The sequence below is a fragment of the Manis pentadactyla genome, chromosome X (assembly GCF_030020395.1).
Source record: "Manis pentadactyla isolate mManPen7 chromosome X, mManPen7.hap1, whole genome shotgun sequence".
Lineage (NCBI taxonomy): Eukaryota > Metazoa > Chordata > Mammalia > Pholidota > Manidae > Manis > Manis pentadactyla.
Genome location: NC_080038.1, coordinates 30191590 through 30206157, shown reverse-complemented (window position 1 = coordinate 30206157; position 14568 = coordinate 30191590). Strand labels below are relative to the sequence as shown.

Genomic DNA, 14568 nt, shown 5'->3' with positions numbered 1-14568 from the left:
GGGTATTACATCTTCAATAAATGTCTGATAAAATTCAGCAGTGAAGCCATCTGAACGAGGAGTTTTGTTCTTAGGTAGTTTTTTCATTACCAGTTCAATATCATTGTTAGTAATTGGTCTGTTCAGATTTTCTGTTTCTTTCTGGGTCATCCTTGGAAGGCTGTATTTTTCTAGAAAGTTTTGCATTTCTTCTAGGTTATCCAGTTTTTTAGCATATAACTTTGCATAGTATTCTCTAATAATTCTTTGTATTACTGTGGTGTCTGTAGTGATTTTTCCTCTCTCATTTTTTATTCTGTTTATGTGTGTAGATCCTCTTTATTTCTTGGTAAGTCTGGCTATGGGTTTACCTACTTTGTTTATTTTCTGAAAGGACCAGCTCCTCTTTTCATTAATTCTTTCTATTGTTTTATTCTCCTCAATTTTATTTATTTCTGCTCTAATCTGTATTATGTCCCGCCTTCTACTGACTTTGGGCCTCAATTGTTCTTCTTTTCCTAGTTTCACTAATTATGAGTTTGGATTATTCATATGGGATTGTTCTTCTTCCCTGAGGTAGGCCTGTATTGCAATATACTTCCCTCTTAGCACGGCCTTCGCTGCATCCCACAGATTTTGCAGTGTTAAATTATTGTTGTCATTTGTCTCCATATATTGTTTGATCTCTGTTTTTATTTGCTCATTGATCCATTGGTTATTTAGGAGCATGTTGTTAAGCCTCCATGTGTTTGTAGGCTTTTTCATTTTCTTTGCATAATTTATTTCTAGTTTCATACCTCTGTGGTCTGAGAAGCTGGTTGGTACAATTTCAATCTCTTTGAATTTACTGAGGCTTTTTTTGTGGCCTAGTATATGATCTATTCTTGAGAAATATTCCATGTGCACTTGAGAAAAATGTATATCCAGCTGCTTTTGGGTGGAGAGTTCTGTAGACGTCTGTTAGGTTCATGTGTTCTAATGTGTTGCTCAATGCCTCTGTCTCCTCACTTATTTTCCGTCTTGTTGATCTGTCCTTTAGAGTGAGTGGAGTGTTGAAGTCTCCTAGAATGAATTCACTGCTTTCTATTTCCCCTTTTAATTTTGTAGGTACTTGTTTCACATATGTAGGTGCTCTTGTGTTGCATGGATAGATGTTTATAATGGTTATATCCGCTTGTTGGATTGACCCCCTTATCATTATATAATGTCCTTCTTTGTCTCTTGTGACTTTCTTTGTTTTAAAGTCTATTTTGTCTGACACAAGTACTGCAACTCCTGCTATTTTCTCGCTATTAGTTGCACGAAATATCTTTTTCCATCCCTTCACTTTTAGTCTGTGTATGTCTTTGGGTTTGAATTGAGTCTGTTGCAGGCAGCATACAGTTGGGTTTTGTTTTCTTATCCATTCACTGACTCTATGTGTTTTAATTGGTGCCTTCAGACCATTTGCATTTAGGGTGATTATCGATAGATATGTACTTATTGCCATTGCAGGCTTTAGATTCATGGTTACCAAAGGTTCAAGGGTAACTTCCTTATGATCTAAGAGTCTAGCTTAATTCACTTAGTATGCTATTACAAAGAAAATCTAAAGGTTCTTTTTTTTCCCTCCTTTTCCTCCTCTTCCATTCTTTATGCATTTGGTATCATATTCTGTACTCTTTGTCTATCCCTTTTTATTACCTGTGGTGACAGTTATTTACCCTTAGGAATACTTCCATCTATAGCAGTCCCTCAAAAATACACTGTGGAGATGGTTTGTGGGAGGTTAATTCTCTCAGCTTTTGCTTATGTGGAAATTGTTTAATCCCTCCTTCACATTTAAATGGCAATCTTGCCGGGTAGAGTATTCTTGGTTTGAGGCACTTTGCTTCATTGTATTAAATACATCATGCCACTCCCTTCTGGCCTGTAACGTTTCTTCTGAGAAGTCTGATGATAGCCTGATGGGTTTTCTTTGTATGTGATCTTATTTCTCTCTCTGGCTGATTTTAATAGCCTGTCCTTATCCTTGATCTTTGCCATTTTAATTATTATATGTCTTGGTGTTGTCCTCCTTGGGTCCCAAATGTTTGGTGATCTGTGCTCCTTCATGGCCTGAGAGACTACCTCCTTCCCCAGATTTGGGAACTTTTCACCAATTAATTCTTCAAAGACACTCTCTATCCCTTTTTCTCTCTTCTTCTTCTGGTACCCCTATAATACGAATATTGTTCCATTTGGATTGGTCACATAGTTCTCTCAGTATTCTTTCATTCCTTGAGGTCCTTTTTTCTCTTTGTGCTTCAGCTTCTTTGTATTCCTCTTCTCTAATTTCTATTTCATTTATCGTCTCCTCCACCATATCTAATCTGCTTTTAATACTCTCCATGTGTTCCTCAATGATTGGATCTCTGTCCTAAATTCGATCCTGAGTTCCTGAATATTTTTCTGTACTTCCAGGAGCATGTTTATGATTTTTATGATTTTTATTTTGAAATCTCTTCCAGGAAGATTTATTAGTTAAGTCTCATTCAATCCTTTTCTGGTGTTGGGATTTTGCTTTGAACTAGGTTGTTTTGACCTTTCCTATTTGTATGTGGTACCCTCTAGGGCCCAGAAGCTAGCTCTACTCTTTGCAGCTGCTCAGCCCCTGGAGTGATGTCGGGGGTAACAGGGGAGCGGTGCAGGTGCCTGAGGGGAGGAAAGAGCTGTTTCCTGCTTCCCGGCTGCTATGCCTGCATCCACTGCCAGAACCAGTGACCCAAACAAACAGGTGTAAGCCTCTATGCTTTGTGTTTGTACCTGCTGTAGGTGGGGCTTCCCTCTGGCTGGCCTGATGCCAGGGCAGGGTTTGCAGGTTTGCAACCCAGGTGCGGGCTGGCTGGGAGGAAGGTGCAGCAGGCTGTGTATCACGGTGAGGGGCCTTGGAGCTGCGTAGCCAGCCAGGGTGCTGAAGTGCCTGAAGATCGTGAAAGTTCCTAACCTGCTGAGCAGAGTGCACCCAGACAATTTTTACAAACCCACAGCCAACATCATACTTAAAAGCAAGAAGCTGAAAGCTTTTAAAATTGGGACAAGACAAGGATGCCCACTCTCCCCAATTTTATTCAACATAGTCCTGGAGGTCCTAGCCATGGCAATCAGACAATACAAATAAATAAAAGGCATCCAGATTGGTAAGGAAGAAGTTAACCCATCACTGTTTGCACATGACATTATATTGTACATAAAAACCCCTAAAGAATCCACTCTAAAACTACTAGATCTAATATCTGAATTCAGCAAATTTGCAGGATACAAAATTAATACACAGAAATCTATTGCGTTCCTATACACTAATGATGAACTAGCAGAAAGAGAAATCAGGAAAACAATTCCATTCACAATTGCATCAAAAAGAATAAAATACCTAGGAATAAACCTAATCAAGGAAGTAAAAGACATATACCCTGAAAACTACAAGACACTCATGAGAGAAACTAAAGAAGATACCAATAAATGGAAATACATCCTGTTCTCATGGATAGGAAGAATTAATATTGTCAAAATGGCCATCCTGCTTAAAGCAATCTACAGATTCAATGCAATATCTATCAAAATACTGACAACATTCTTCAATGAACTGGAACAAATAGTTCTAAAGTTCATCTGGAATCACAAAAGACCCCAAATATCCAAGGAAGTCCTGAGAAGGAAGAATAAAACTGCGGGGATTATGCCCCCCAACTTCAAGCTCTATTACAAAGCCACAGTAATCAAGAAAATTTGGTACTGGCATAAGAACAGACCCATAGACCAATGGAACAGAGTAAAGAGGCGAGATATTAACCCAAGTATATATGGTCAATTAGTATACTATAAAAGAGCCATGGATATACAATGGGGAAATGACAGCCTCTTCAACAGCTGCTGTTGGCAAAACTGGACAGCTACATGCAAGAGAATGAAACTGGATTATTGTCTAACCCCATACACAAAAGTAAACTCAAAATGCATCAAAGACCTGAATGTAAGTCATGAAACCATAAAACTCTTAGAAGTAAACATAGGCAAAAATCTCTTGAATATAAATATGAGCAACTTTTTCCTGAACACATCTTGGGTAAGTGAAAGAAAAGCAAAAATGAACAAATGGGACTACATCAAGCTAAAAGCCTTCTGCGCAGCAAAGGACACCATCAACAGAACAAAATGGCATCCTACCATATGGGAGAATATATTTGTAAATGACTTATCAACAAGGAGTTAACATCCAAAATATATAAAGAACTCACATACTTCAACACCCAAAAAGCAAATAACCCGATTAAAAAATGGGCAGAGGATATGAACAGACAATTCTCCAAAGAAGGAATTCAGATGGCCAACAGGTACATGAAAAGATGCTCCACATCGTTAATTATCAGGGAAATGCAAATTGAAACCACAATGAGATATCACCTCACAACAGTTAGGAGAGCCAACATCCAAAAGACTATGAACAACAAATGATGGCGAGGATGCGAAGAAAAGGGAACCTTCCTACACTGCTGTTGGGAATGTAGACTGGTTTAACCATTGCGGAATGCAATATGGAGGTTCCTCAAAAAACTAAAAACAGAAATATCATTTGACCCAGGAATTCCACTCCTAGGAGTTTACCCAAAGAAAACAAGTTGTCAGATTCAAAAAGACATATGCACCCCTATGTTTTTGCAGCACTATTTACAATAGCCAACATACAGAAGCAACCTAAGTGTCCATCAGTAGATGAATGGATAAAGAAGATGTGGTACATATACACAATGGAATACTGTTCAGCCATAAGAAAGAAACAAATCCTACCATTTGCAAAAATATGGATGGAGCTAGAGGGTATTATGCTCTGTGAAATAAGTCAGGCAGAGAAAGACAAATACCAAATGATTTCCCTCATTTGTGCAGCATAACAACAAAGCAAAACTGAAGGAACAAAACAGCAGCACACTCACGAACTCCAAGAAGGGACTAGCGGTTACCAAAGGGGAGGTGTGGGGAAGGGCCTATGGAGAGGGAGGGAGAAGGGGATTGAGGGGCATTATGATTAGTTCACATGGTGTGTGTGGTGGGGTCATGGGGAAGACAGTGTAACACAGAGAAGACAAGTAGTGACTCTGGCATCTTACTACACTGATGGACAGTCACTGCAAATGGGGTATGGGTGAGGACTCGATAATATGGGTGAATGTAGCAATGAAATTGTTTTTCATGTGAAACCTTCATAGGAATGTGCATCAATGATACTTTAATTAAAAAAAATGCCATAGCATTTTATCTGTATCTCAGTGATATTCTGTGATATTTTCTCTTTCATATTAAAGAAATCATAAGCTTCTACTGAAAACAAGTTTTATAGCAATAAGATAAAATATATGTTAGAGGCTTTTTAAAGAATACAAAGCATCATAAAAATGACTACTAACTGCAATGAAAAATAGAACCAGGAAAAAATATGAAAAGAATACACTAATAAGGGGCTGGAGCTAACACATACATCTTAATCATGAATTTGGCAATTCATTCCTATAGGAGAGTTTGAAGTGAAGAAACTGTCAAGTGGGATGTTTTACAGATAGAAGAATGCTTTGGAAGATGGAAACTTGAAAAGTCATTAGTAGGTTAGAGGAATAAAAGGACCAGATAAGTAATAGTCATGAGATGACTAGGAAATGAGGAATATAGAATGATGTAAAATAAAGGGAGAAGGATGTTAAGAAGGCAGATTGACTTTACCAAACACTAGAGTTTTGAGGCAGATAACTTGGGAAAATAATTGATTCTTCTTGACTAAAAGTCCAGGGTGATATTTGTGGTAGCAGTTTCAACAGACTAAATTTGCTACAAATGGACCACCATAAAATAAGAAGTGATGATGTAAGTATTGCTTTATCAACAAGTTTAGCAATCATGAGAAATGAAGAGGATAATAGTTGAAGAGAGAGTATTATTAGAGACAAGTTTTCTCTTACAATTGAAAAAATTGAGAATAATTATAGATTAAGGGACACAACCCAATGAAGAGGAAAATAGTTAAACAGAGAAAAGAGAGAGAGAGGAAAGGAATGTGAAGCAGCCTTGAGTGCATAAAGGCCAACTTCATTTTACAGATCAAAGAATGAAGACAGAGAATCAGAAGCAGTTCAGCGGTCCCAAAGCAAGTATACAAAGAATGCTGAAATGATAAAGTAAAGATATTCAGCCTAGCCTTTTTCCTTAGCACCATCTTAGCTATTCCTCAATAGAATTTCCATTAAATTACAAGCAATAAGCTAAGTATTATGAATAAAAGAAACATCAAATTGGCATTGCTTAGTGTTGATTAAAAATAAGGGTGATTTTCAAATTAATAAAGGTGCTTTTTTATCTATTGCTAATACCCCTAGGAACAAATGTTTCTTAGGTCTTAAATATGTTTATTCTTTCATAATTGTTGGAACTTTTAAATAAAGAAATAGAGAAGTTTTAGGAAGATCTGGAATACATGAGTTTACTACTTTAATGAAATAACATTTAATAGATAGTATCTTTAATTACAGATAGGGCCTCACTGAAAATTTATTCTAAATATAAAATAACCAGATTCTTCAGTTTTGTGTATAAAAATGATAAAAATATAGACTTCCATTATTTTTGCTTGTGAGAATAATTTTGTTATGAATAGGATTCCACTTCTACATTTAATTAGATTTTAACATAGCATAATTATTATTTTTAAAGGCCTACTTTTTAAAGAATATATTCATTCTGAAAAATAAAAATGTAAAAACCTATACACATCATCTCTGCCATAACAACAAAATGAAATAGACAATGTTATGAAATTAGAGATATTTCTTTAAACTGTTGTCATCAAACTCTCAAAACAGTATTCCTTGCTCACCGGTAAATACCAGAAGGGGAAAGGGAAAGGTGGAAAATGATTTTTTCCTTATTTACAGCAAATCCACATGGTTCTGATTTTTTTCTTTTTGTCCTTTCTTCTTTCCTTCCTTCCTTCCCAACTTTCTTCCTTTCTTTGTTTTAAATGCCACCCATTATGTTTGTATCTGTTCATTAAACAATTCTTCTTTGAAAACTATTACATGCTTGATACTATGGTTTATGCTAGGTGTAAAAACGCTGATTAGAGAGATATGCCCCTTTTCTCAGAGTTTATAACCTGGTGGAGAACAACAGACAGGTAACAGCAAGTGATGTAGTATGGATGATGGCAGGACAGGTAAAAAATAATGCTATGGCACCACATGAATGGCATCTAACCTAGGTTTATGGGAATAGGAAAGGATTCTTAGAAAAATGGCCTCTAGGACTTGCCCTAAAGAATGAAAAAGAGTTAGAGAGACACAGAAAAATGGAAGATAGGGAGTTGGGCAGGAATTTCCAAAGGAGAAATACTGTATACAAAGGCCCAAGTATTGCTGGAGCCAGCAGAGATAAGACATGATGCTAGGTGGATGAGCTTGTCAAGGACACTGACGCTACTTCAGAAGAGTACGGACCCCATCCTGAAGGTAAGAGTCGACAATGACGGATTTTAGCAGGGGAGTGACAAGATGAGATTTTCCTGCACAATATTCACTCCACTTACAATCCAGTAAGAAAAGAAGAAAACCAAAGCATATGTTTTTTAAGATTACAAAAAAAAAGCATAGAAATAACCCAAAGAATTTCCAGCCTTCTGCATTACCCTCCAAAACAACTCAGGCACCTGTGATGGAGACAGATGTCAAACCTCTTTCACAGATTCTATTGGGCAAACCAACAATTTGTAGATAAATATGGAAATGGGATAGGGAAATATCTGAGGATTGGCTTAAATGAATCAAGTGAGGAGGGCCAAGTACAGAACTTCATAAAAATAAAGATGTAAAAATTATGCACTTCTTCACATCCCCACTATTATTCAAACTTATAAGTGATAGGATAAACTTTTGACATTTTGCACCTACAGATTTCACATTAAAATTTTAAAAGCTGTTTAAAAGTTTTTTTGAAAATATATTGTCATTGTAAAATTTCTGCAAGTGAAAATACTCCTGACTCAAAGAAGCAGGCTGTCTTATGATTATATACTAGTATGTAGATATAAAACATATTTGGTGCTAATTAAATGTTATAATTGGAATGAAATCTGACAGTTAATGTACTGTAGGGTTATTAAATAGATAAAAAGTAGGATTGAAAACGTCTCCTTATGTGGCATTGCTTCACCTCATTAAATAAAATTAAATATTTTAAAAATATCATACAATTCAACATATTCCTAAAAACAACAACAAAAAAATCTCACCTTAAATGTTAGGGCAGTGTTCATACAGCTGGGCACCATTATGGGTTTATTTGCTATATTCCCCACTTGACAGTCAACAGTGATGTGTTCCAAGGCCACGGGCTTTTTTCCAACCCCTTTTATTTCAAAGACATGCTCCATACCATCTACTTCATTTTGTAGAATAAGTCTGCCCTGTAACAAATCAGCCAAATTTCAGCTCCTAGGAGTTACAGTAGGATGACAAACAACCTCTGCTATCCTATTAATCTTGGATCTGATTAATAAAATAAGCTTTCAAGGAGATGATAGCCATTGACTTTTTCGGTATGTATAAATGGTTCTAATGGATGAATAAATATGAAGTTTCTATGAAAATCTCTTTATTTCTCTTTACTTTTCCTAAATGGTAGATTGTATACAGGAATTCACATACATAGCAATTACAAGTGTGTCTACATCCTCGACAATGAAATACGTCTTAAAATATTTTCTGAAGCACCAACTTCCTTAGTGAGTAAAAACAAAAGGAGTAATGATTTAACTTTGTTAAATGTGTTATGCAAAGATAATTTAGATATAAGTATTGGCGGCCAACGGCATTATGTCTTTCAGAATATTTATCCCTCAAGTTAAAAACATTTATTAATATTTCAAGCAAAGTGAACACTAATAGTTGAAATCATGGAAAATATAACTTTTCTGAAAAAATTTATCATAACTTATATACGTTAATATTATACATTGGTTTATTGATATATTAATACTGGTGGAAAAAAAATCAATGAATTCATACCATAATCTCACATTCCCAAATAGGTTTGAATGTGAGAGGATACTGTACAGTTTCACCTGGTCCAATGTGTAAAAGAGAAGGTCCATAAAACCATTCTCCTTCTATAGTAACTTGACATTTCCATTCTTTCCTTGTTTTATTATTCTAAAGCATAAAAAAAGGTAGAAAAATATCAGAGGGATGATGTTGATAAAGTTGAGTTACATATTCTTGGTACTTTTAATAAAATCATACACTGTATCTTTAATTGTATTTCTTAAGAATCATCATTTGAAAGTCAGATTTGTTAAAAACAACAATAAAAAAAGGTAAACATAAATAAGGCACAAGGATAACTACATGCCCTTTCAATGTCAAAAAGGAGCATTGCCTAATAGGTTGATCCATGGATTGTTCACTAATTTAAGGAATCTTCCTTTGTTTGGCTTACTAATTACTGTAAAAATGATAAAATGGTCTTAGAATTACACATTCTACTCCTAATTATGTACAATCTAACTGGTAGATTGCTTAGATGGCAAAGCTTACATAGCTCATCAGAACAAATTTTTTGTGCTTTGAACAGATTTTTGTTCTATCTTTAATAATTAAACAAAAAAATAACTTCTCAGCAAGTCTAAAACAATTCAGAATTCCTTACAATTATTTCTTTTTCTATGTTGTGTTATTACTTTGACTAATAAGGTAGCAAAGCTACAGCCAATGATTGTTCTTAGTTCCCTGTGAACCCATCTTAATCAACTGGCAAGCTCACAACTGAATTTGGAGCAGTGATCTGAGAGACCACAACTCTACTTGGTGGAGCAGTAGGCATAGCTTTTGAACAGGAATTTTAGGAAGGAGGTTAAAGAAGTTGAAGTTATTTTATTTTTTTTGGTATCACTAATGTACACTTACATGAGAAACACTGTGGTTACTAGATTTCCCCCATTATCAATTCCCCACCACACACCCCATTACAGTCACTGCCCATCAGCGTAGTAAGATGCTATAGTGGAGTTATTTTTTTAAGAAAGAAATCCAGCAGCAGTGATTAATTAGATGAGTAAAATGATAACATTCATTTTCTGGAGCAAAACTCTGGTATCAGTATGGAGAAACAAATAGCAGCAGATAATGTGATTAGAAATTGACCATAGTTCAATATGAAAGGTTTGGAGGACTCTGAGACAGTGGCAGTGGGAAAGAAGAAAAGTACAAAATAAAAGTTGGTACTTACTAATGGAATATTCTGGGTAAGGGCTTCAAATGCTGGTGTTTCAAATTCAAATCTGGCCTCTGGATGCTCCTCATTTACCACACCTTCAATGTAATAGAGACGCACATCATACCAGGATGTTAACAAAATTTTACAAGGGTAGCGGCCAGGTTTGACAGGAGTAAATCGTAAAGGAACTGGAACAGATCCACCTGTGGTTATCAAAATCATTTTAAATGGTTTAATCATTTTTAATGGCATTAATCCTAAAATTCATTTTAGGGTAAAGTAATATTTAATATTACTGTATTTAGTTATACTGTATCATCTGGAAGATACAGGTTATACTGAGGTAACACACACCCCTAAATCTCCGGAGCATAAAACGCAAGTTTATTAATCAATTTCAGAATATATGCTGCATAGGCCAGAGGAAGACCTGCTCCAAAAATTCACTCAGGGACCCATGCTGTGAAAGGCACCACTATCCTGCCGCTGTACCATCAGGAATACCTCTCCCCCTTTGTTCACAGGTCAAGGAAAGAAGAAGAGTGGCTAGAAGTTTGCTCAAGGGCTTTTCAGTGCTCAGTCCTAAAGTAACACACATTACATTTAATTAGCCAGAACCACATGTATCTATTTAACAGAGTGGGAGCTGAGAAATGAGACAGATACTTGAAATATTTGGTCAGTATTCTTATCTGCCACATTTCTATGACTTAGGGGTCCTCTGTCCCACAGCAATCAAGATGATTTGCAACTTCACTAGCAGAAACAATTTTTTCACAGATAATAACCAAGGGAAGCAGAAAGAGGCATGTCCAATTAATACTTTCGTATCACCTTATTATACCATTTACCTTAAGTTAATTGCTAATATCATTTCTTATGGTGGGCAAGCTATCTATGTCAGTCCTTTCCTTCTAAGCAACATTACTTTTTCTCTGAAGGTTCACTGTTTTCTTATTCCCCATGAAATAAGAAAATAGTTATAAACAACTCTCACACCTAAAGTAGGATGCAGTATCAGAATATGATACAAATTTCACTGCTAATGCCAAAGAATTTGAGTAACAGATGAAAAACATTTAGGAACCTAATTTTGTGCAAGGGAGTTCTCTGAAATCAAGAAACATATCAAACTTATCAACCAGTGGATCAGACAAATATTAGGACATTAAGCGGCAATGATTTTAATTCACTCACATTTAACACCTCAAATGCTAAAAATGGCAAATCTGTTTTCAAATGCACTAAACTCTATATACCAAGGAAAGCAGTCACTCCCATAAGAACATCAACTAATTTAAATCATTTTTAAAAGCAATCGAGGATTTGTATGTGTTTATTATATGTTATGTTTCATATTATAAAATTATCTCATATATTATACAGCATATGTTGCATGTTGTATATTGTTATATGCTATATATTACATATTATGTATAATGTAACAGTTATCTATTATATATTAAAACACACTGACAATGGATGCCATTTGAAATCTATGTGACATCTAACTAAAGTCCAAATTCTCAGCTGGTCTAAAGAGGAAACAAAGGCTGTCAGAATGTTGTTATTTTTATTTCCTCTTATTCATAAACAAATCTAATTTTAGAATAAATTTTTTCTTGAAAAAAGGACTCCAGGCACAGTTCATCTTTTGTTGTTCATTGATCACTCTCATTCTGAGAGAAGTATATGAGTTGTGGCAAACCAGGTGAGATAATTCTTTGATCAAAATTTGTTGCTTTACAGACACAACACTCGGCACACATATAAAACACAACTACACATATAGCAGACACATAGAAGCACACAACGTACAGAGAGACAGTCACACAAACCCCACAGAAAAATATGCAACCGAAGCCTACGACACACAGACACACAACATAAACTCAGAGAGACATGCAGACAACATGCAGACATACATGCTGACTGTCAGGCCAGGCCTTGGGAGGGACAAACTTTTCTGCCCCACCCCTGCTTCTCCCCTGCAGGCCCTGCTCTCCTCCCTCCAGGGCCAGGCCAGATTAAGTGTCACTGAGCCAGAGTCAAATGTCCCTTTCATTTGTTCCCCAAATGTTCAGCCCCTGGCCAGTCCTGAACACACATCATGATGCATGTCCAGCTCTGTGTCCCACACTGGGGTCTCCTCAGGACATGGGGCAGGTGTGAAAGGGGAAGACAAAAAAAAAATGTTGCTTTATTAGCAGAAATAAAGAAGTCTCATTTTTCTCTTGCATGAAGAGACTGAAATGAACATATTTAGATTAGGTAATTTAAATAAAATTAAACTGCTTAGAATATAAAATTTAAGCAACTCAGCAGTAATTACTATTTTCATTGAGGATAAAGAATAGCAAGCCATTTAAAAGTAAACAATAATTGAAATGCACAAGTTCAAGTATAAAGCCTCTATCAAAAGCTTTGTTATCCATGACTTCCTTTTCCCTAAAAATATTCATTTCCTGATGATACTGAGTCTGAAAGTCAAAGCCAAGGAGATTCTTAAGTGTACATTTTCCAACTCACAAAATGTTCCTGAGCAAAGACGGTGAGGAATGCATAGTGTGCCAGCCCCCTCCCTGATAAGTCCAAAAAGGAACCCATCAGAACAGTGGAATTCATGGAAAAGATGGTTCTATTTTTGAAGATAAATTGATAAAACAATATTTGTTTCTTTTCCTTAAACATCTGAAATAATTTAATTGATTCATCTCAGATCCATAAGCAGGAATATCATCATAAATTATCAACAAGAAGTTGCTTCTGGATCAGCCAGTATCCACATCTCCTTAGATGTAAAACAACAGAGGTAGAACTTATTTTTTAGAAACTTGGAAATTTTACTGGCCACATTCTGCCGCCATACCATCATTCTCTTTTAGGGACATGTATTCTCAAAGTCCTTTCCAATTCTGCACTGTACCAGATGCTGTCCAGGCCCTGCCACATCCCCTTGGCATTTAAATCCTCCCTGTAAGCCAGTGGCTTTTGTGGAGAACTGAGGCTTTCTCCCTGAGCATGTGTTCTAGTCATAGGCGGCTGCTCAGTTCTCCTGTGGATCAGGCCGCAAGTGACAGTTAATGCCTGCAATTGCAGTCCTCAACAAATAATGTATTAAATTAGTGGAAAAATAACCCAGCTTCTTTGCCCTTTGGTTAGAGTAACTCTGAGGTGAATTCTATACCAACTCCTGGAGATCTCCAGTGCATCTGAGCCCAAAATGCTCATAGTGGCAATGTTCATTCACACTCCCTGATGGAGGGGAGCAAAATTTGCCACCCCAAAATTTGTCTCCTTGGCATGCAGATTATTTTAGACCAATTATTTTTAAGCAGGAAACTCAGGAAAAATCTGTGACCTTCCCCATAACTGATTAAAAGAATTTAGATAGAGGACCTGCTCCAGGAAGGGGGTTATCACCATAGATAACTACAGTATAGTATGAACTAGGGGTGGTAGACAGGGAGCAACTTAGCAGAGTCTGGTTGTTAAAATTCCTCCCTTGTTTCTGTGTGGCCCAGAAAACACTTCTTTACCAACAATATTCTTTTTCATGTGCCTGTGAATTGTCTTCCTTCCTTTCGAAGTCCCAGACCTCTACTCCCTTTCTCCTTAGCTCTGGATGGCATATTAAGCCTCAATTGCCTGAGGGATTGTGAGATTCATATTCTTATGGAGCCCATGACCATACGTAATTAAATTTGATTTGTTCCTGTTAATCTGTTGCATGTTAATTTAATTCTTAGGCTATCCAAAATAATCTTGAAGGGAGGAATAAAAATTTTCTTCCCCAACACTGAATAAGCTTCTCTTTGCTCTCTCTTTCTCACACTCTTACCTATGGTTCCTGAGATCAGCAATCAAACTACTTCTTCTTAAGACCTGGTCTCAGGGTCAGCTGTTGGGGATCCCCAATCTACCACATACCTTAGACCCAGGGAACAGAGCTTCCTCTCCTGGGCCTTACTCTGAATCCCTTCTGGCATTGTCTTTGCATGAGCAAGGAGTACCTAGGCCCAATGGGACAAGCCTATATGGAAGCCCAGCCCCATCCATGTTCCAAGTGCATGGGATGCCATAACTCACAATCCAAAGTGCTTTGATCTCATTTCCAGTGCTTGTACAGGACTCTTCCCTATGTCAGTCTTCCCACTGGGAGACACCTAGAATTGAAAGGTAACTAAGAGGTGGCTATCAAGGTGAAGACATGGACCAAGAATAATTATATGGGCCAAGGTTCCCACAAACTTGCACACAAGACCCTTGACAGTACAAGCTAGAGTTGAAGGAAGAGGACAGGGCGGGCACCTGGCT

At 36.6% G+C, this 14568-nt stretch overlaps 1 protein-coding gene across 1 annotated transcript in view; it reads right to left on the bottom strand.

The window, feature by feature from the left end:
* Positions 1–14568, bottom strand: part of CFAP47 (cilia and flagella associated protein 47) — a 510608-nt gene that overhangs the window by 172378 nt on the left and 323662 nt on the right. The window contains exons 46-48 of the mRNA XM_057495502.1: positions 10264–10454; positions 9045–9188; positions 8270–8443 (exon numbers count right to left, since the gene is read on the bottom strand). Coding sequence (XP_057351485.1) covers positions 8270–8443; positions 9045–9188; positions 10264–10454 — 509 coding nt within the window. The remainder of the gene's footprint in view (positions 1–8269; positions 8444–9044; positions 9189–10263; positions 10455–14568) is intronic.